We start from the raw sequence: 23,489 nt of genomic DNA, 5'->3' as shown, positions 1-23,489 counted from the left end.
AGGAATTATATATAAAATTAGTTTGTTATAAATGTATTATTTGTATTTGTATTAAATTATTTCTTATAAAATAAAATAGTTGTATTAAGATTTATTTGTCATTTTGACATCTCTTACATCTTTTAATTTCAACATTTGTTTTGTAGATTCAAAGGAAAAAACATGAAAATTAAAATCAAGTTACAATTTTGTATTGGCATAAAACATATCAGCAAATAAGATGTCTGAAAAGGAGGGTATGTCAGAAGAGCTAGAGGATACTATTAGTCAATTTAGGAAAGAATCTAGATCACGGTCAATGAAGGAGCCTGGCTTTATTAAAGAAACATCAAATTTGATAAACGAAGCTTCTGATTACCTGGAAGGGAAATCTTCTAACCAGATTTATGAAACACATCCTAGACAGAATACATTAGAGTCAACATCTTCCTCTGGAAGGAAGTCTAAGAGAAATGAAGAACAAAAGAAAAATCTTCAATTTTCTGAAACAAGCACTAGAACAGGAACTTCACAGAGTTTATCATCACTAACTGGGAGGACTGCAGAATATCAGGCTTTGGTTAACTTCCTACCTCATGAAACAGTAGGAGAAGTTAGTCCACAAGTCTCTGAAGAAAATCAGAAACAACTTGGCTTAGGGGAAGATAACTTTACAGTTAACCTTGAGGCCAAGGGTTTACAGGAATTTCCTAAGGACATTTTAAAAATCAAATATGTAAAATATCTATATTTAGACAAGAATCAAATCAAAACTTTTCAAGGGGCAGACTCAGGTGATCTGTTAGGACTTGAAATTCTATCCCTGCAAGAAAATGGATTATCATCACTTCCATCTGAAATTCAGTTACTTCATAATTTAAGGATATTAAATGTCAGTCATAACCACATATCACATATACCTAAAGAAATATCTCAGCTTGGGAATATCAGACAACTCTTTTTTTATAACAATTACATTGAAAATTTTCCTACTGACTTAGAATGTCTTGGAAACTTGGAAATTTTAAGTTTGGGTAAAAATAAGTTAAGACATATACCAGATACTCTGCCTAGTTTAAAAAACTTGAGGGTTCTCAATTTGGAATATAATCAGTTAACAATATTTCCTAAAGCTCTCTGCTTCCTTCCAAAGTTAATTTCACTAGACCTTACTGGAAACCTAATAAGCAGTTTGCCAAAAGAAATTAGGGAGCTTAAAAATTTAGAAACACTTTTAATGGATCACAATAAGCTTACCTTTCTGGCTGTAGAAATTTTTCAGTTACTCAAAATAAAAGAACTCCAACTGGCCGACAATAAATTGGAAGTTATTTCACACAAAATTGAGAATTTCAGGGAACTTAGGATTCTTATACTTGATAAAAATTTATTGAAAAATATACCAGAGAAAATATCTTGCTGTGCAATGTTGGAATGCCTTAGTCTTAGTGATAATAAATTAACAGAACTTCCTAAGTACATCCATAAGCTTAACAATTTAAGAAAACTCCATGTAAACAGAAATAATATGGTAAAAATAACTGACAGTATCTCACATCTTAATAACATATGCAGTCTAGAATTTTCAGGAAACATAATCACAGATGTTCCCATTGAAATAAAAAACTGCCAAAAAATAATTAAAATTGAATTGAGTTATAACAACATAATGTATTTTCCATTGGGACTGTGTGCTTTAGATTCTCTTTATTATTTGAGTGTTAATGGAAATTATATTTCAGAAATACCTGTGGATATATCTTTCAGTAAACAACTGCTTCATTTAGAATTGAGTGAAAACAAACTCCTCATATTTTCTGAGCACTTTTGTTCTCTTATTAATCTTAAATACCTGGATCTTGGTAAAAACCAAATAAAGAAAATTCCAGCATCAATTTCTAATATGATATCACTCCACGTACTTATTTTATGCTGTAATAAATTTGAAACTTTCCCTAGAGAATTGTGTACTTTAGAAAATTTGCAAGTACTTGATCTTTCAGAAAACCAATTACAGAAAATCTCTTCAGACATCTGTAATTTAAAAGGAATCCAGAAATTAAACCTCTCAAGCAATCAATTTATACATTTTCCTATTGAACTGTGCCAACTTCAATCACTGGAACAGCTGAATATAAGTCAGATAAAAGGGAGAAAGGTAAGAGACTGGTATTGTGGGCTTTGTGGGGAAGGAGAGACTGGAGAGGATCAGAATCCAAGCTGTGGTGTATCTGTGGGTACCATATGTGTGTTTTAAGTTGAGCTGAAATATTTTGTTTTTTAAATGAAAGCCCTCCCCGTCCCCGCCAAACATGGCTTATAAATACAATTCACAACACAAAAGCTGTACAGGAAAATACTTCATTAAAATGAAATATGAAGCAATGAAAGCTGACAATTCTATAGATTCCTTTTTATTTTGGTGTAATTGTAAAAGGAGCTTTAAAGTTATGAATGTCATATAAACACATTATTGAAAGTTTGGAAAGTGATAAAAGTAATACAAAAGTCATTCCACAAGCATATCATTGTATTATAACTACGGGCATACGTTGACACAACTTTTAGTCTTTTTTCCCGTTATGCATATGGTTTTATAAGGAATTATAAAAGACTACACACTCAATTTTAAATTCTTCTTTTTTTAACCAATAAGCATTTCTCTTTGATATAACCATCTTCCCAATAAATTGTTATAACCAGTACATGATTTATAGATCTAAACCTCTTGTTATGCATTTAGGAATGTTATAATTTTTCTTCATAATAATGCTGTGATGAATTTTTCCATAAATATAGCCTTTTTCATATTTTAGACTATTTCCTTAGGAAATTTTTCCTGAAGAATTGCTAGATCAATAAGAATTAACATTTTTAGAGCTTAGCATTTTATCTTACTGAAACTCTAGGAGTAAGTTTTATGGAAATAATTTTTTAATAACTAAAACATTACTGATTTATATGAAGATCTTAGTAAACAAATGAAAAGAACACAGCTATTATTTAAGGCAGGGCTTCCCAAAGTCTACTCCTAAAAGCCCTAGTCCCATGAGCATCTGCTCAAAAAAAAAGGGAGGAGGGGAGCAGTGTCTGTGATCAAATAGCTTTAAGAAGCACTGGGTTCTTCTCTTAAAGAATAACAATGAATACTGATCTATTAAAAGCTTTGAAGAGTCTTGCACTAATTTTCCCAAAATATTCCCATATTTCCCAAACTTATTTGACCATTTTTAACATAACAGCTATCATATACTACATTTCCAGAAAAACTGCTCCAGGGAATACTTGCTTAAGCAGATGGAATGAATAATGATACAGCTTGTATTTAAAAAGTTGATTTTGCACTAACAGACAATTTTTATATCTGCAATATAATAATCAGTTAATTCATTGACTGATTCATAACCATCTCATTCATTTTCTCCTCTTGTAAGATAACTGTTGGTATCTCCAATGTTATATCCTTAACTCTCTCTTTTTTATTAACTCCTTTCCCACCACACCTGCTGTCACTTACATGCACATTATCCCAAAGTCTACATGACTAGAGCTGATCTCACACCAGTGCTGTAGTCCCATAGTTCTCATTTTTTTTCCTGGAAATTATACATGTTCTATTCTTTTGTTGTCACACACTCAATATAACTTCAAAGTCAGCTCATTTTTCTTCCATCTCCTTTCAAAACTTCTCCATTTCTGTTTGTGATGCCAGTTTTTCTTTTAAACCTGCCAGGCTAAAACTCATGAAATCATTCTTGTTCCTTTTCCATCATCAGTTATACCTCATCTTACACCAAAATTGTATTATTTTTCCTCTGAAAAAAGCTGTTGGGTTATCTCCCTCATTTTCCAGTGTCACTGTCTGCAAGCTGGTCCTTGGTTATCACTCACTTCATGCATAGATTTATGCCAGGAACCTCCTCCCTTTTAGCAAGCCTTATCAAAGTTGTCAGACTTCATTGCAGAGGACTGTTCTCCATGTATCATACTTGCCTGTCAGGAATCCAAATTGCGTATCTGTTGTCTACTCAAAGTGAATGGCTGCCCAAGGCAACAGTCCACATATTTGCAACATCATTGCAAAGGTCATCAAATGGAAAAAATGATTTACAAGAACTCCTGTCAAAAAGAATATCCCATGTAGTTGAAAATATCACTTGATAACCCCCTTGGGGTGGAAATGAAATGCCCAAATAATTAACTTATATAATAGCAGATGGTCACTTATCTGAAGAAAAGTCAGATTAATCACAGGGCTTTTATTTTACTAAAGGAAGGATGCCCAAAAGGAACCTTCCTTCTATATGAATTCCATCATCATACAGCTCTCAGACACCACCTCTAGTAAATGTTGAGAAGGTAATTAAAGAATATTTGTTTCAATGAATGCCAAATAAAACTGAACCCACCTATCTGTTTTGATCTGACTCCTACTTCATAGGCCAGGCTCTCAAGTCTTGCCATAGCCTGGTTCCATGCTCCTTATCCAAACAAATCTCCCTCTGCTTTGCATCACCTTTCTTTGCTGGTCAGCTTCTCACTGGCCATTGTTATTCATGATATTTATCTTGCCTTAAGTGTCCTGTAACTTTTTTCTAATTCTATTCATTCTTTGTTTTTGTTTTTGTTTTTGAGACAGAGTCTCACTCTGTCGCTCAGGCTGGAGGACAGTGGTGCGATCTCAGCTCACTGCAACCTCTGCCTCCCAGGTTCAAGTGATTCTCCTGCCTCAGGCTCCTGAGTAGCTGGGATTACAGGCACTCACCTCCACGTCCAGCTAATTCTTGTATTTTTAGTAGAGACGGGGTTTCACCATGTTGGTCAGGCTGGTCTTGAATTCCTGTGATCCACCCACCTTGGCCTCCCAAAGTGCTGGGATTACAGGTGTGAGCCACCGAGCCCAGCCGCCTATTCATTCTTAAGAGGCTATTCAAGTTCTACTTTTTACATGAAGCTTTACTTTAGTTCTCTGATTTGTAGTAATGTACCTTTTCTAAACTTTCATTCATCAGTTATTAATTGTATTATTTTGGCATTGGATTACCTATTGCTTCATTCCATTTCCTGATTTTTTCATAGGATATATTCTGTTCCCTAAAATAAAATTTAATCTCTGTGAAGTTGGAGACTATTTCTTATGCTTCCTTTATACCTGGAATAACATATAGCACAACATGCAGAATGTACCTTGTTGTTTAGCTATTAGAGGTGCCTATACATTCAAAATTGTTTTGTTCATAGAACTTCCTTTATTTCAAAAGCCACTCATAACGGCCCTATTTTCTCTAAATATGCATATTTCTTCTTCATCTTAACAGAATATTTTAATTCCTGCAATTTTGCAACACTTTTTATAGTAGGAATTTTTATTTAAGGTCACATTGCCAAACTGTGACTCCATTATTAAACATTTGGTCAAAATGCATTTTGTGCTTGGAAACACATACAAAAAGTATAAAACATGTGTATCATGTCATTTAGAAAATCTAAAAAAACGCACACAAATGATGAATAAAAAGCAATGGGGCCTGGCGAGGTAGCTCACGCCCTTAATCCCAGCACTTTGGGAGGCCAAGGTGGGAGGATCGCCTGATGTCAGGAGTTCGAAACCAGCTTGGCCAACATGGCAAAACCCCATTCTACTAAAAATACAAAAATTAGCTGGGCGTGGTGCTGGGCACCTGTGATCCCAGGTACTCAAAAGGCTGAGGCAGGAGAATCGCTTGAACCCGGTAGGCAGAGGTTGCAGTGAGCTGAGATCACGTCATTGCCCTCCAGCCTGGGTGACAGACTGAGATCTCTGTCTCAAAAAAAAAAAAAAAAGCAATGTTGAACTAGGAATAAGGAGATCAAATGTGGGATGGAGTAGTTGGAAAAGACTTCTGGGAGGGGGGCGGGAAAGAAGCCAAAACAGGGTCAGATTTAGGGAGAAGAGAATGGGATAAGGAGGTAATGAACACTGAGTGATGGGAATGTGAGCAAAGTGGGTTGCAATCCACAGGGTTGAATTAGAAGCATTGGTCAGATTGGGGAGGTACTTGGATGTCGCACAGTATCTTGTGGGTTTTAGTCAGAAGGGAGAGTCAGTCACAAAGAATTTGTGACATAATAAAAAATCTCCTTTTTAAGACAAAAACAGAAACAGACAAAACTCTTTCATTTGATTTTAGAAGAAGTTTTAGTCATGCAAATATGTATGTATTTATAAATGTATAATTGTGTAATCTTTGTTACAGCTAACAAGACTTCCAGGAGAGCTATCTAATATGACTCAACTTAAAGAACTTGATATCTCAAATAATGCAATCAGAGAGATTCCAAGAAATATAGGAGAATTGAGAAATTTGGTTAGTTTACATGCATACAATAATCAAATAAGTTATCTTCCACCATCTTTGCTATCTTTAAATGATCTGCAGCAACTAAACCTGAGTGGTGAGTGTCAAGCATAATCAGTAAGCATAATCAATAAGTAGAGTATTAATGTCTGAGTTGCAAATTTTGCTGACAAGATACAGAATGGCAAAGAGTCAACATAAGGTATTAAGTCACCATTAGAAGGAAATGACTGTCCTAGGTACAGAAAATGAAAGCAAAGTATAAGGTCCAGTTCCTGCCTTGAAAGAGTAGGAGAGCCTGAACATATTTTCATTTATTTTCTGTCTTCTCTGCCTATACCCAGTCATTTAGTATTTCTTCCCTTTCTGAACCCAATCTCACCTCTTCCTCTACACACACCTACACAACCTCAGGTCAGCATTTTTTCTGTGTTTCCTTCTCTGTTGGCTCCCCTGATACTTCTCCTATACCCTATAATACTCTAATACCTTACATGGAGTCATTTACAAGGTAAAGCATTACAATAACCAAAACAAAATAAAAATGACATTGTAGATAAGAAAATAAACCACTCACTCTAAAGATATCAGAAAAGATTTCCCAAAGTACAACAAATACTGCGTTGATTATATATATATACACACATACACACATATATATGCACATATATACATATATACACACATATACACATATATATTTATCTGTTTGTTTATTTATTTATTTATTTTGAGACAGGGTCTCACTCTGTTGCCCAAGCTGGAGCACAGTGGCAAGATCATGGCTCACTGCAGCCTTGACCTCTCTAGGCTCAGGTGATCCACCTGCCTCAGCCTCCCAAAGTGCTGGGATTATAGGCGTGAGCCACCAGGCCCAGCCAGCAGTGTCTTTAAATGCCTAATCTTGGAAGTGACATAACATCACTTCTGCTCTATTCTATTGATCACACAGACCAACCTTGGTATAATGTGGGGGGACTACACAAGGGGGTAACAGGAGGTAGATATCATTGTGGGCTAACAGATAGCCCTAATTCTATTTGAGTAATTGAATTTGTAGTTAAAAGCTCTCATACAAAGAAAATTTCTAGCTCAGATAACTTCACTGGTGAATTCTATGAAGTATTTTATAGAAGAAACAATGCCAATTTCAAAAAGGATTCACTGGTGAATTCTTTCAAGTATTTCAAAGAAGAAATCATTAAGTTAGGCCGGGCATGGTGGCTCATGCCTGTAATTCCAGCACTTTGGGAGGCCGAAGGGGGCGGATTGCTTGAGGTCAGGAGTTCGATGCCAGCCTGGCCAATATGGTGAAACCCCGGCTCTACTTAAAAAAAAAAAAATTAGTCAGATGTGGTGGGGCACACCTGTAATCAAAATCAAAACTACTCAGGAGGCTGAGGCAGGAGAATCGCTTAGACCCAGGAGGCGGGGGTTGCAATGAGCTGAGATTGTGCCACTGCACTCCAGCCTGGGCGACAGAGTGAGACTCTTGTCTGAAAGAATAAAGGAAAGAAAAGAAAGAAGAAAGGAAGGAAGGAAGGAAGGAGAAACAATGCCAATTTAAAAAATTCTGTCATAAAATTGAGGATACAACATGTCTCAGTTCATTCTGAGGCCAGCATTATCCTAATACCATAATAAGACAAAGACATTACTTGGAAACTTACAGAATAACATCCTGCTTGAACATCGATGCAAAATTCCTTAATGAATTAAAGCAAATTAAATCCATCAATATAAAAAATGATATCATATTGTGACCAAGTGGGATTTACCCTGGGAATGCAAGGTTGAGTCAATATTCAAAAACTAATCCATGTAATTCACCATCTGAACAGGCTTATGAAAAGCCATGTGAACTTCTCACTGTAAGTATAAAAAGCAAAGCAAGCAGATGTGGTGGTTTATGCTTGTAATCCCAGCTACTTGGGAGACATAGGCAGGAGGATTGCTTGAGCCCAGGAGTTTGAGGCTGCAGTAAGTTATGATTGTGCCACTGCATTCCAGCCTGGGCAACAAAACAAGACCTCATCTCAAAAAAAAAAAAAAAGCAAATATCATATGAAAAAATACAATTTCCATTCAAGATTTTCAAAAACAAACAACAACAAAAAAAACTCTCAGCAAGCTAGAAATAGAAGAGAATTTCCTCAACTTGAAAAAATGCATCTGCAAATCTCCTATAGCTAATATCACACTCCATGGTAAACGATTTATTTTCCACTATGATCAGGATTAAAGTAAAGTTCTCCTTTCTCACCACTTCTTTTTGACGTTATAACTGGAATCCCAACTAGCACAACAACACAAGAAAAAGAAATAAAAAGTAAATAGATTGTGAAGGAAGAAGAAAAAATTATTTCTGATAATAGAGACACGTTGTCTAGGTCAAAAATCCCAAAGGATCTACAGAACAAGTAAGTTTAGCAAGATTGCCATATACAGAGTTAATATACAAAAATCAATCATATGTCTACAGACTAGCAAGAAATGATTGGAAATTGATTTCTTTAAAAGTACAATTTAAAATGGTACCAAAACCATAAATAAATCTAACAAATTACATATAAGATCTATATGCTGAAAACTGTAACATAGATAAAACTAAATAAACCTAAATAAGTAGAGAGATATATAGTGTTTATAAATTGGAAGACAATATTGTTAATATGTCAGTTTTCCCAAAACTTATCTTTAAATTCAACTCAATTCCAACAAAATCCTAGCAGAGTTTTTGTTTCAGAAAACAATGAGGTAATTCTAAAATGTATATAAAAAGTCAAAGGAACTAGAATAGCTGAAACAATTTTGAAGAAGAAAAACAAAGTTGGATGATTCACACAACCTGATTTCAAGACTTATGCAAAACTATAGTCATGAAGACAGTGATAGCATTGGCAAAACAACAGACATAAGGATCAATGGGACAGAATAGAGAGTCTAGAAATAGATCCACTATTATGGTTAATATTGAGTGTCAACTTGATTGGATTGCAGGATTGAAAGTATTGTTCCTGCATGTGTCTGTGAGGGTGTTCCCAAAGGAGATTAACATCTGAGTCAGTGGACTGGGAGAGGCAGACCCACCCTCAATCTGGGTGGGCACAATCTAATCAGCTGCCACCTTGGCTAGAATAAAGCAGGCAGAAGTACGTGGAAGGACTAGACTGGCTGTGTCTTCTGGCCTCCATCTATCTCCCATGCTGGATGCTTCCTGCCCTCAAACACTGGACTCCAAGTTCTTCAGCTTTTGCACTCTTGGACTTACACCACTGGTTTGCCAGGGGCTCTAGGGCCTTTGGGCCTTTGGCCACAGACTGAAGGCTGCACTATTGGCTTCCCTACTTTTGAGGTTTCGGGACTTGGACTTGCTTCCTTGTGCCTCAGCTTGCAGATGGCCCATTGCAGGACTTCACCTTGTGGTTATGTGAGTCAATACTCCTTAATAAACTCCCTTTTATATATATATCTATCCTATTAGTCCTGTCCCTCTGGAGAACCCTGACTAATACACCCACTATATGGTAGTCCTGTCCCTCTAGAGAACCCTGACTGACCACTATGTGGTCAACTGATTTTTGCCATGGTAGTTCCCCCTTATTCACAGTTTCACTTTCCATGGTTTTACTCATGATCAACAGTGGTCTGAAAATATTAACTGGGAAATTCCGGAAATAAACAATTCATAAATTTAAAATTGTGCACTTTTCTGAGCAGCGTGATGAAATCTTGCACTGTCCTACCTGGGTTGTGAATCCATTCACTGCATGTGCTCCCTGCCTGTCAGTCACTTAGTAGCAGTCTCAGTTATCAGATCCACTGTCACAGTATCACAGTGCTTGTGTTCATGTAACCCTTATTTTACTTATTAATGGCCCTAAAGCACAAGAGTAGTGAGGCTGGCAATTTGGATACACCATAGAGAAGCCTTAAAGTGCTTCCTTTAAGTGAAAAGGTGAGAGTTCTCAACTTGGAAAGAAAAGAATCATATGATGAGGTTGCTAAGATCTACGCTAAGGACGAATATTCTATCGATGAAATTGTGAAGACAGAAAAAGAAATTTGTGCTAATTTTGCTGTTGCACCTCAAACTACAAAATTACAGCCACAGTGCATGATAAGTGCTCAGTTAAGAAGGAAAAGGCATTAAATTTGTGGGTGAAAGACATGAACAGATGTGTTCTGATTGACAGCAATCATGTTTGATACTGTATTCGGTTTGTAGGCATCAGCTGGGGGGTCTTGGAAGGTATCTCCCATGGATAAGGAGGAACTACTGTAATCCAACAGAGAAAGAACATTATTTTCAACAAATATTGCTGGATCAACTGGATGTCCAAAAGCCAAAACAAAACAAAATAAAACAAAAACAAATAAATAACCACAATATAATTTTGATCCTACACACTATATAAAAATATTACCTCAAAATGAATCACAGACCTAAATGTAAAAGCTAAAACTACAAAACTTCTAGATAAGAACATAGAAAAACATTGTTTTGCAAAAAAAAAAAAAAAAAGTGAAAAAATATTAAAAGGCTGGGTGTCATGGCTCATGCCTGTAGTCCCAGAACTTTGGGAGGCTGAGATGTGAGGATTGCTTGAGACTTAGGAGTTTGGGACCAGCCTGGGCAACATGGGGAAACCCCATCTCTACAAACAAAATACAAAAAAATGAGCTGGGCATGGTGGTGCACTCCTGTAGTCCCAGCTGCTTGAGAGGCTGAGGTGGGAGGATCACTTGAACCCATGAGGCTGAGGCTGCAATGAGCCAAGATCGTGCCACTGCACTCCAGCCTGGGTGACAAAGCCAGACCCTGTCTCAAAAAAAAAAGGTGAAAAAAATCGAAACTTTGGCAAGGATTTCTTATATACAACACTGAAATTACAATCCACAAATAAACATAATTGATAAATTGGTTTTCATCAAAATTGGAAACTTCTCGGCTGGGCGTGGTGGCTCATGCCTGTAATCCCAGCACCTTGGAAAACCGAGGCAGGTGGATCTCCTGAGGTCAGGAGTTCGAGACCAGCCTAGCCAACATGGTGAAACCCTGTCTCTACTAAAAATACAAAAAATTAGCCAGGCGTGGTGGCAGGTGCCTGTAATCCCAGCTACTTGGGAGGCTGAGGCAGGAGAATCGCTTGAACCCAGGAAGCGGAGGTTACAGTGAGCCAAGATACTGCCACTGCACTCCAGTTTGGCTGACAAGAGCAAGACTAAAGGCTTTTTAATTTATTTTTATTTTTATTTTTTTTTTATGGCAGAGTCTTGCTGTGTCATCCAGCCTGGAGTGCAGTGGCACGATCTAGGCTCACTGCAGCTTCTGCCTCTGGGGTTTCCTGCCTCAGCCTCCTGAGTAGCTGGGATTACAGGCACCTGCCACCATGCCCAGCTAATTTTTGTATACTTTTAGTAGAGATGGGGTTTCACTATGTTGTCCAGGCTTCTCTCAAATTCCTGACCTCAAGTTATCCACCCGCCTTGGCCTCCCAAAGTGCTGAGATTATAGGCATGAGCCACTGTGCCCAGCCCAAAAGACATTTTTTAAAAGAATGAAAAGCAAAGCCATGGATTGGAAGAAAATATTTGCTTAATACTTAAAAAAAAAAAACTAAAAACAAAATTAAGAAGTCAAACAACTTAATAAAAATTGGTATAAATTTTGAACAGATAATTTACTAAGAAGCTATATGAATGAAAAATAAGCATAAGAGGCCGGGCGTGGTGGCTCACACCTATAATCCCAGCACTTTGAGAGGCTGAGGCAGGTGGATCACTTGAGGTCAGTAGTTCAAGATCAGTCTAGCCAACATAGTGAAACCCCATCTCTACTAAAAATACAAAAATTAGCTGGGCATGGTGGCTTGTGCCTATGGTCCCAGCTACTCGGGAGGCTGAGGCACAAGAATTGCATGAACCCCGGAGGCAGAGGCTGAGGTGAGCTGAAATCACACCACTGCACTACAGCCTGGGTGACAGAGCTAGACTCTGTCTCAAAATAAAAAAGAAAGAAAGAAGCATATGAAAATATTATGCTTATTAGTCATATTAGAGAAATGCAAATTAACTATACAATGAAATATTGCTATTAGAATAGTTAAAATTAGGCTGGGCGCGGTGGCTCATGCCTGTAATCCCAGCACTTTGGGAGGCCCAGGCGGGCAGGTCACGAGGTCAGGAGTTTGAGACCAGCCTGACCAATATGGTGAAACCTCATCTTTACTAAAAATACAAAAATCAGCTGGTGTGGTGGCACGCACCTATAGTCCCAGCTACTCAGGAGAGTGAGGCAGAAGAATTGCTTGAACCCGGGAGGTGGAGGTTGCAGTGAGCCAAGGTGACGCCACTGCACTCCAGCGTGGGCGACAGAGCGAGACTCCCTCCAAAAAAAAAAAAAAAGAATAGTTAAAATTAAAATCTGATAATACCAAAAGCTATCAAAATACAAGTAACTGAAACTCTGATACACTGATGAAAGAAATACAAAATGGTACAACCCTTTAGAAAAGTTTGGTAGTTTCTTATATAGTTGTACATACACTTAACCATACAAACCATCAATCTCACTTCAACTACTCTTTTACATGAAATGAAAACTTATTCAACAAAAAACTGAGTACAAATGTATAGAGAAGATTCCTTTGTAATTGCCAAAACTGGAAGCTCTTCAAATGTCATTTATGTATTAAATGGATAAATTATTTACATCTATATAATGGAATACTTCTCATTATTAAAAAGAAAAAAAACTATTGATACACACAACACTGATATTGTTGTAATGCTAAGTGAAAGAAGTCAGACCCTAAAGACTATGTGCTGTGATTTATAACATATATGTTATACATGTATGTGTGTGTATATATACATATATAAAATTCTAGGTTTATAATAAATATATTTTACACACACACACACACACACACACACACACACACTCCCAGAAGCATCGTATCCAGATCTTGGTTTCTAAATATGATTATTCACTAAAAGGACCCAGTTTCCTTTACCTATATTTATAAATAATATAACTATAAAATATATAAATAATATAAAGGCAAATTTTAGGCCTCTCTAAATGACTACAAATTCATTTTTACCACAGTTTTACTTCTTTTTTTTTTTTTGAGATGGAGTTCCACTCTTGTCTCCCAGGCTGGAGTGCAATGGCATTATCTCGGCTCCCTGCAACCTCTGCCTCCCGGGTTCATGCAATTCTCCTGTCTCAGCCTCCTGAGTAGCTGGGATTACAGGTGCCCACCACCATGCCCAGCTAATTTTTGTATCTTTAGTAGAGATGGGGTTTTGCCATGTTGGCCAGGCTGGTCTTGAACCCCTGACCTCAGGTGATCCACCCACCTTGGCCTCCCAAAGTGCTGGGATTACAGGCGTGAACCACCGGTTTTACTTTTTATCTTAGGTTTATATTGGATTAGGATGGTATTGAAAAAATTACATTTAGGAAGGTAGAGTTTAATTCCCACTCCCCCTTGAGGGTAGCCTAGATTTAGTGACTTACTTCCAAAGAATAGAGTATGGAAAGGAAAAAAATTATAACATTATCTTGGAGAATGCTAGCAGAGACTGTGTTATCCAAGCGATAAAATTTAACATCATTAGTGATGTCATGCGGATATGAGGTATCTCTGATATAATGTGATAAGTGCACTTCACCTCTGTGGTATTCTTTCCAAAAACCCATAACCCCAGTCTAATAATGAGAACATATCAGACAAATTCAAGTTATGGTACATTCTACAAAATTCATAACCAGTACTTCTTAAAACTGTCAAGGTCATGAAAAACAAGGAAAGACTGAGAAACTATCACAAACCAGAGGCGACTAATGAGACATAAAAGTATGCAATGAGATTTCCTGAAACAGAAAAAGGACACTGATGGAAAAACTAATGAATCCAAAAAAATCTGAAGTGTATTTAGTAGTAACATACCAATACTGGTTTCTTAGATTAAACAAATGTAATATGATAATGTGATAACATTAGGAGAAACTAAAGCTAGATGAGGAATGCAGAAGAACTTGCTACGATCTCTGCAACATTTCTATGAATCTAAAATTATGCTAAATAAACAGTTTAGTTTAAAAATTACCATCACATCCACTCTATAAAGTTCTTTGCTGTATTAAAAGAGGATAGTCTCTGTCTCATTTTGCCACCCCTAGGAGAGAAAGGAACCACAGCTGTCTTTCTATAAACACTCTTTTTTGCTCTTAGCATGTGGACATCAGAAATAATTTATGACCTGCTGCATTGTGAGGGTCTTCTGGTACTTTGCCAGCAAGACATAACAGATGTTATTTGTCTCCATAGTTTTGTTTTATAGAAAGATGTAATTCAATTCTAATTTTTTTCTACTAGGAAATAATCTGACAGCTCTACCTAGTGCTATCTACAATCTTTTTTCACTGAAGGAGATAAATTTTGATGACAACCCTTTGCTGAGACCTCCAATGGAAATCTGTAAAGGAAAACAGTTGTATACTATTGCACGCTATCTACAGAGGGCAGATGAAAGAGATGGTAGGTGATGAGTGATTGACTATCTAACAAGTCATTTCTTTTTTATTTTATTTTATTTTAATATTTTTGGAGACAGGGTCTCACTCTGACACGCAGGCTGGACTGCAGTGGCATGATCACGACTCACTGCAGCCTCGGACTCCTGGGCTCAAGTGATCCTCCCACCTCAGCCTCCTGAGTAGCAGGGACTGCAGGCATGTGTCACCGCACCTGGCTAATTTTTTAATCTTTTAGTAGAGACAGGGTCTCACTGTGTTGCCCAGGCTAGTCTTGAACTCCCGAGCTCAAGCAATCCTCCTGTCTTGGTCTCCCAGTGTTGGGATTACGGGCGTGAGCCACCACACCCAGCCACAAGACACTATCTGATATGAATTAAAAGATGGTTTGCTTTAATTGGAGGCTTTCAATCTGGCAGAGATATGAAAATATTGATGATCTTTCTTTTCTTAAGTTTAGGAATTTGTTTTGATAATTCAGATTACGTAATCCAGGTCCACACAAATTGAGGCACTGAAAATAGGCAAATCCAAGTGGAGGAGGGGTGGGCTGTTTCCTACCCTATTGACCTTAATGCCCTTCAATAGGTGTTTCATTGAGATTGTGGCCAGACTCAAAATCCACACATAAATCTGTCAGTTCCAATCTGTTCTACCAAATGTAGTTGTTCTAAAAGACATTTGGAGTTGCGTGTGCTGGCTCATGCCTGTAATCCTAACACTTTGGGAGGGCAAGGCAGGACAATCACTTGAGCTCAGAAGTTCGAGACCAGCCTGGGCAACATAGTGTGTGACCTTGTCTCTATTTTAAAGATAAATAAATAAATAAATAAATAAATAAATAAATAAATAAAATACATTCGGCCTTGAGGGAAGTCCATGGAGCCATTCCACTGATGGCAGTCAGTCCCACTATGACCATCTGTCTGAAATATTTTGATAGTCTTTATCCCATCTGTCCTTGAGCTCTCTGTTGTGTGTCTGATTATTTCTGAGAACAGGCCCATTTTCTTTAAAAGGGACTAGATGAAGACTGGCTTCAAGTGTCTGGGAGGGAATCTTCACTGTCCAATTCTTTCCCTGGGGCTGGGTTCCCAACAGTTAGGCTTTTCCCTAGGACTCTGATTTGCCACTTTTCATCACTAGTCAGAATGAATCCAGATTTTGGTCCCCTAATTTAATGCAAGAGAACAATCAGTTATGATCCAGATTTGGGGAAATGGAATACCAAAAACTATCCCTTCAGATCATTCTATCATGTATCTTGTCTACATAATCAGGAGCTTGTACTAATGTAATTTCATAGTGAGACAGTCATGAAAAATTGCTTAGTCTTTAAAGTCACAATATACATCCATATACATGGCTATCATTTAGAGGCTTTTGCAAGACTTGGGCTTTATTGATAAAGGAACCTAAAATACAAAATTAAAAGCCACAGTAGCTGTCTTCTTTAACTTACTGTGCAAGTTGATTGTCTTAATTGTTACTATAAAAAGGGATCTTTTGGCCAGGTGTGGTGGCTCACACCTGTAATCTCGGCACTTTGGGAGGCCAAGGCGGGTGAATCACGAGGTCACGAGTTCAAGAGCAGCCTGGCCAACATGGTGAAACCCCATCTTTACTAGAAATACAAAAAATTAGCTGGGCATGGTGGTGGGCACCTGTAATCCCAGTTACTCAGGAGGCTGAAGCAGGAGAATCGCTTGAACCCGGGAGGCAGAGGTTGCAGTGAGCCGAGATCACACCACTGCACTCCAGCCCGGGTGACAGTGTGAGACTCCATCTAAAAAATGAAAGGATCTTTTATGGTAATTCTATTTCTATAGAATAAAGATTTTCGGGGTTTTCTAGGATCCATAAAGTATTTCTGTTACATACAGTACTTTAGAGAAGGGCTTAGAATCTCAGCCATTTATCTCCTTTCCCTACACCCAAGGAGCCTTCATATTGCAGGCTTGGCATCCAGTGAGGGCAGAAAGAAATCAGTATGGGAGATGTATTTATTCTGCAATTAACAAATGGAGCCTTTTTCTTAAACTTTTACTTAGAAGATTGGAATTTTATATATATATATATCATAGCATGAAATATAGCCTGAGAGAGTATATATAAAACTTTTTAAAATAGAACATATTTGATCACGTGGGATGGTACATCTCGAGTTCTGAAAATTCTCACAGGCTGGGGGCAGTGGCTCACGCCTGTAGTTCCAGGACTTTGGGAGGCCAAGGCAGGAGGATTGCTTGAGCCCAGGAGTTCAAGACCAGCTTGGGCAATATACTGAGACTCTATTGCTTCTCGGCCTTTTGGCTAAGATCAAGTATAGTGAGACCCTGTCTCTACAAAAAATTTTAAAAACTGAGGTGGGCAGATAACTTGAGGCCAGGAGTTTGAGACTGGCCTGGCCAACATGCCAAAAACCCATCTCTACTAAAAATACAAAAATTAGCTGGGCATGGTGGCACGTGCCTGTAGTTCCAGCTACTCAGGAGGCTGAGGCAGGAGAATTGCTAATCTGGAGGCACTTGTAGTTCCAGCTAATCAGGAGGCGGAGATTGTAGTGAGATGAGATCCCGCCACTGTACTCTAGCCTGGGTGACAGAGCCAGACTCTGTCTCAAAATAAGTAAATAAATACAAATTAAAAATAATAAATTAGCCAGGCATGGCGGCACATGCTTGTGGTCCCAGCTACTTGCGGGGGTGAAGTGGGAGAGTCGCTTGAGCCTGGGAGGTCGAGGCTGTGGTGACCTGTGATTATGCTACTGCACTCCAGTCTGAGCAACAGAGTGAGACCCTGTCTAAAAAAAAGAAAAGAAAAAACTCACAGTACCTTTGTCAAGAAAAAATGGATCTTGTTCAAATTAGCTGGAAGTTTTAATTAAAAAAACTAAAATCACTAATTGCTCAGCCAACTTATTAAATAATTGACTTGAATATAAAATATGCACTTATACACCATATTTGTAGTAGATGTGAACTTAGTTTCTCAAGTTGGCACATAAAGAAGCACGTACAATTTTTGCCCATATTCTCCACCAAACAAAACAAAACAAAACAAAACAAAACACACCCACGCACATAAAAAAGCCAGAATTGAAGGAAGCAGTCAAATGCATTTCAAATCCTGGAGAAATTAAAGGGCTTGGAAGTCACTTTAAAGTTGCTTATAAATAGGCCCGGTGTGGTGACTCATGCCTTTAATCCCAGCACTTTGGGAGGCCGAGGAGGGCGGATCACCTGAGGTCAGGAGTTCGAGAGCAGCCTGACCAACATGGAGAAACCCCATCTCGATTAAAAATACAAAAAATTAGCTGGATGTGGTGGCGCATGCCTGTAATCCCAGCTACTCGGGAGTCTGAGTCAGGAGAATCACTTGAACCCGGGAGGCAGAGGTTGCGGTGAGACCAGATCACATGCCATTGCACTCCAGCCTGGGCAACAAGAGTGAAACTCTGTCTCAAAAAAAAAAAAAAGTTGCTTATAAATATTCTTTTCAACAGCCATTTTAAGTGTTGGATTTTTCAAATTTTAGAAAAAAATGGAACAAATGTCAAATGTTTCAAATTTCAGTTCATATTTTAGATCTGCATTGTCATTGTCATTTTTTTTTTTTTTTTTTTTTATGAGACGGAGTTTCACTCTTGTTGCCCAGGCTGGAGTACAATGGCGCAATCTTGGCTCACTGCAACCTCTGCCTCCTGGATTCAAGCGATTCTCCTACCTCAGCCTCCCGAGTAGCTGGGATTACAGGCATGTGCGACCACGCCCGGCTAATTTTTTGTATTTTTAGTAGAGACGGGGTTTCTTCATGTTGGTCAGGCTGATCTCGAACTCCCGACCTCAGGTGATCCACCCGCCTTGGCCTCCCAAAGTGCTGGGATTACAGGCATGAGCCACCGCGCATGGCTGTCATTGTCATTTTTTTTTTTTTTTGAGACAGTCTTGCTCTGTTGCCCAGGCTGGAGTACAGTGGTGTAGTCTCAGCTCACTGCAACCTCCGCCTCCCTGGTTCAAGTGAGTCTCCTGCCTCAGCCTCCCGAGTAGCTGGGACTACAGGAACACACAACCATGCCTGGCTAATTTTTATATTGTTATTAGAGATGGGGTTTTGCATGTTGGCCAGGCTGGTCTTGAACTCCTGATCTCAGGTGATCCACCTGCCTCGGCCTCCCAAAGTGCTGGGATTACAGGCGTGAGCCACTGTGCCCGGCCAGCATTGTCATTTTCAGTTTTACTTAACATATATATTTCATAGAAGCACAGAAATAAGAAAACTAGATATAATATGAACTCAAAATAGATTATCTTTTTCAAAAGATATACATTTTCTTTTATGTTCAAACGTAGAGAAAATTTTAGAGAAGATATTCAAGATAGTTGCCAACAACATCACTGAAACCAATTTTGAATTTTTATGTCAAAAACTAAACCTGGCAAACTCAGAAACTGATATGCCTACAAAGAGGTATGTATAAATGACAGCATTTAGTACAAATTTATTCTCATTCTGATGTATATCATGTTGATATTGCATGGTTTTGAAACATTCGTATTAACACAATCTCTACTTTGCTGTAGAAAGCTGATTTTAGTTTATTACATGTTTGTGATCCATGTTGGAAGGCCATATAACATAATAAAGAGCAAAGGCTATGAGGACAGACTGACTTTTACTCACAACTGGCTTTGTGACCTTGGGCAAGTCCTTTAACTTCTTGATGACTTGGTTTCTTCACTGGTAAAATGAATATACTCATATAAGAGAATTGTCACGAGAATCAAGTGAGATCAAGCTATAAAGCATATAGTAGCTGGGTGCAGTGGCTCACACCTGTAATCCCAGCATTTAGGGAAGCCGAGGCGGGTGGATCACGAGGTTAGGAGATTGAGACCAGCCTGGCTAACACGGTGAAACCCCGCCTCTACTAAAAATACAAAAAATTAGCCCAGCGTGGTGGTGGGCACCTGTAGTCCCAGCTACTCGGGAGGCTGAGGCAGGAGAATGGCGTGAACCCGGGAGGCGGAGCTTGCAGTGAGTTGAGATCGTGCTACTGCACTCCAGCCTGGGAGACAGCAAGACTCTGTCTCAAAAAAAAAAAAAAGCATATAGTATAGTAGCAGTAATATACTGGTTTATTAGAAATAACCCACAATTATGATTTTGAGGTCTTGAGAACTGAATGTAAATTGAATTGTTGATTTTCTATAAGGGTACAAGGGATGGGCTGGAGCTAACATTCACTTTCTATGTCCCAAGCTCCATGCCAAATTTTTATAGAGATTCTCTTCACCAATTAATTTCATCCTCACTTCAGTCTGGTAAAATTGGTTTGAAAACCTAGATATACAATATTACAGGAGTTTAAAGCAATGTTCTTAATTGACAATTCAAATAATTATCAGTAATTTAAATATATTAAATGTTAATAAATATTTAACTATTAATATTATTAATAATGTTTTTCAGCACTGTTTCATTAAGTGAGAGAGCCCACCAAGCACTTGTTATATGGAAAACACAAAGTAACAAGTTATCACTAACTGCTGCTGCTTTAAGAGATCAACTAATTCGAGCACTAACTATGATAGGAGCATATGAAATTATGGACAAAATAACAGCTTTAAATCTTTTTACACGTGCAATTAAATTCTAACCAGTGGATCAATAATAAAAACTGAAAACTTTTGATGCACTTATAATTGAAACTGTGTTTGTGAACCATTTCACTTCACTTTATCGTACAAGAGAATTGCATCTTTTTTTTTGCATTCTTGAGAGATGATGACAACTTATAACTACCACTCTAATGTTATAATAAAACATTACAGACACTGTTTTGTGTGTTTGTTCTGTTGTCTTATTATAGTGATGTTGCATTTGAAAATAATTCCTTTTTTTTTTTTTTTTGAGATGAAGTTTTTGCTCTTGTTGCCCAGGCTGGAGTGCAGTGGTGTGATCTTGGCTCACTGCAACTTCTGCCTTCTGGGTTCAAGTGATGCTTCTGCCTCAGCCTCCTGAGTAGCTGGGACTACAGGCGCCCAGCACCACGCCGGGCTAATTTTTGTATTTTTAGTAGATACGGGGTTTCACCATGTTGGGCAGGATGGTCTCCATCTCCTGACCTTGTGATCTGCCCGCCTGGGCCTCCCAAAGTGCTGGGATTACAGGTGTGAGCCACCATGCCTAGCCTGAAAATAATTCTATTAAAATTTTTCTGTTATATAATGCTTTTATACAACCCCCGATTTATAAGTAGCAACATTACTAGTGATTTTCACTGGAGTTAGAAAGCAGAACAGTTTCTTTTTAGACGCTAGTTTAAAAACAGAAATAAATATACCATTCCTACTTTTTCTCCATTAGGAATGGGATAGCTTTGTTAAACATAAACTAGGGCCAGGGCCAGTAATCCTTCAGTTGAGTGTCCAGACAGGATTGATAGAGTGGCCATCTGTTGTCTTGTCTGTCATGTGAGCCTCTCCCCTTCTTCCGCTATCAGAAAACCTTTCATAGGGGGAATGCATTGCACATATTTCAATGTGGAGCTGACCTTGTCGTGTAAGTCTCTTCCCCTACTCCAGCACTAACATCAATATCTTCTACTCATTTAACCATAATGATTGATTCTGACCCAGGGAAAGCCATTTTGAGAGGTGACAGCGTGCTGGCAGTCCTCACAGCCCTCGCTCGCTCTTGGCGCCTCCTCTGCCTGGGCTCCCAATTTGGCGGCACTTGAGGAGCCCTTCAGCCCACCGCTGCACTGTGGGAGCCCCTTTCTGGGCTGGCCAAGGCCGGAACCAGCTCCCTCAGCTTGCAGGCATGTGTGCAGGGAGAGGCGCGGGCGGGAACCGGGGCTGCGCGCCGTGCTGCGGGCCAGCGCGAGTTCCGGGTGCGCATGGGCTCGGCGGGCCCCGCACTGGGAGCGGCCGGCCAGCCCAGCCGGCCCCGGACAGTGAGGGGCTTAGCACCTGGGCCAGCAGCTACTGTGCTCAATTTCTTGCCGGGCCTTAGCTGCCTTCCCGTGGGGCAGGGCTCGGGACCTGCAGCCCACCATGCCCGAGCCTCCCCCACTTCCGTGGGCTCCTGTGCGGCCAGAGCCTCCCCGACAAGTGCCACCCCGGTTCCATGGCGCCCAGACCCATCGACCACCCAAGGGCTGAGGAGTGTGGGCGCACGGCGCGGGATTGACAGGCAGCTCTACCTGCGGCCCCGGTGGGTGCGGGATCCACCGGGTGAAGTCAGCTGGGCTCCTGAGTCTGATGGGGACTTGGAGAACCTTTATGTCTAGCTAAGGGATTATAAATACACCAATCGGCACTCTGTATCTAGCTCAAGGTTTGTAAACACACCAATCAGCACCCTGTGTCTAGCTCAGGGTTGGTGAATACACCAATCGACACTCTGTATCTAGCTAATCTAGTGGGGACGTGGAGAACCTTTGTGTCTGGCTCAGGGATTGTAAAGCACCAATCAGCGCCCTGTCAAAATAGACCACTCGGGCTCTCTGTAAAATGGACCAATCAGCAGGACGTGGGTGGGGCCAGATAAGAGAATAAAAGCAGGCTGCCCGAGCCAGCAGTGGCAACCTGTTCCGGTCCCCTTCCACACTGCGGAAGCATTGTTCTTTCGCTCTTTGCAATAAATCTTGCTGCTGCTCACTCTTTGGGTCCACACTGCCTTTATGAACTGTAACACGCAACACGCAGGTCTGCAGCTTCACTCTTGAAGCCAGCAAGACCAGCAACCCACCGGGAGAAAGGAACAACTGCAGACGCGCCGCCTTAAGCGCTGTAACACTCACTGCGAAGGTCTGCAGCTTCACTCCTGAGCCAGCGAGACCACGATCCCACCAGAAGGAAGAAACTCCGAACACATCCGAACATCAGAAGGAACAAACTCCACAGGCGCCATCTTAAGAGCTGTAACACTGACCGCGAGGGTCGGCTTCATACTTGAAGTCAGTGAGACGAAGAACCCACCAATTCCGGACACAATTTGACTTAAGCCAGGCCATTAACAGTTTCTTTTGGATCTTTTTGCAGAGCTACTATGGAAGATGCACTCTTTCTGCGGGTAGGTTATGAGTCTTTTAGTCTTGGTATATCATGCACAGTGTGTAGTAGTCTGCCGAGAGCTGGATGGCAAGAGAGAGACAGAACCTTGTTTATGTTGTCTGATCCTCAATCCCCATACTTCTGCACTTTTTACTTTTCACCCACTTAAGGAGTGTGACCTGGGTTTCCATAACTTTGAATGGAAAGAGACCTAATACAAGTGGTTAAGAATATTGTGGAGCCCGGGCAGGGTGGCTCATGCCTGTAATCCCAGCACTTTGGGAGGCTGAGACGGGCAGATCACGAGGTCAGGAGATCGAGACCATCCTGGCTAACACAGTGAAACCCTGTCTCTACTAAAAATACAAAAAAAATAGCTGGGCGTGGTGGTGGGCCCCTGTAGTTCCAGCTACTCGGGAGGCTGAGGCAGGAGAATGGCGTGAACTCAGGAGGCAGAGCTTGCAGTGAGCCAAGGTGGCACCACTGCACTCCATCCTGGGCAACAGAGCAAGACTCTGTCTCAAAAAAAAAAAAAATATTGTGGACATAGTACAGTTTTTGTTA

The 23,489-nt window shown here is 39.6% G+C and overlaps 1 protein-coding gene across 23 annotated transcripts in view; it reads left to right on the top strand.

Moving 5' to 3' along the window:
- LRRD1 (leucine rich repeats and death domain containing 1) overlaps positions 1-21,177 on the top strand; it is a 34,844-nt gene extending 13,667 nt beyond the window's left edge. For 13 of the 23 annotated variants that reach the window (XM_003809745.4, XM_055114669.1, XM_055114672.1 and 10 more), the window contains 5 exons: positions 147-2,137; positions 6,216-6,414; positions 14,708-14,869; positions 19,218-19,335; positions 20,338-21,177. In XM_003809745.4, the coding sequence (XP_003809793.3) occupies positions 221-2,137; positions 6,216-6,414; positions 14,708-14,869; positions 19,218-19,335; positions 20,338-20,524 (2,583 nt within the window). In that variant the 5' untranslated portion in view covers positions 147-220 and the 3' untranslated portion in view covers positions 20,525-21,177. The remainder of the gene's footprint in view (positions 1-146; positions 2,138-6,215; positions 6,415-14,707; positions 14,870-19,217; positions 19,336-20,337) is intronic. The other 10 variants (XM_055114682.1, XM_055114681.1, XM_055114683.1 and 7 more) reach the window with 1 other exon arrangement.
- The last annotated feature ends 2,312 nt before the right edge of the window (positions 21,178-23,489 follow it).

Source organism: Pan paniscus, chromosome 6, assembly GCF_029289425.2.
Source record: "Pan paniscus chromosome 6, NHGRI_mPanPan1-v2.0_pri, whole genome shotgun sequence".
Classification (NCBI taxonomy): Eukaryota; Metazoa; Chordata; class Mammalia; order Primates; family Hominidae; genus Pan; species Pan paniscus.
This window is presented reverse-complemented; position numbering and strand designations above follow the sequence as displayed.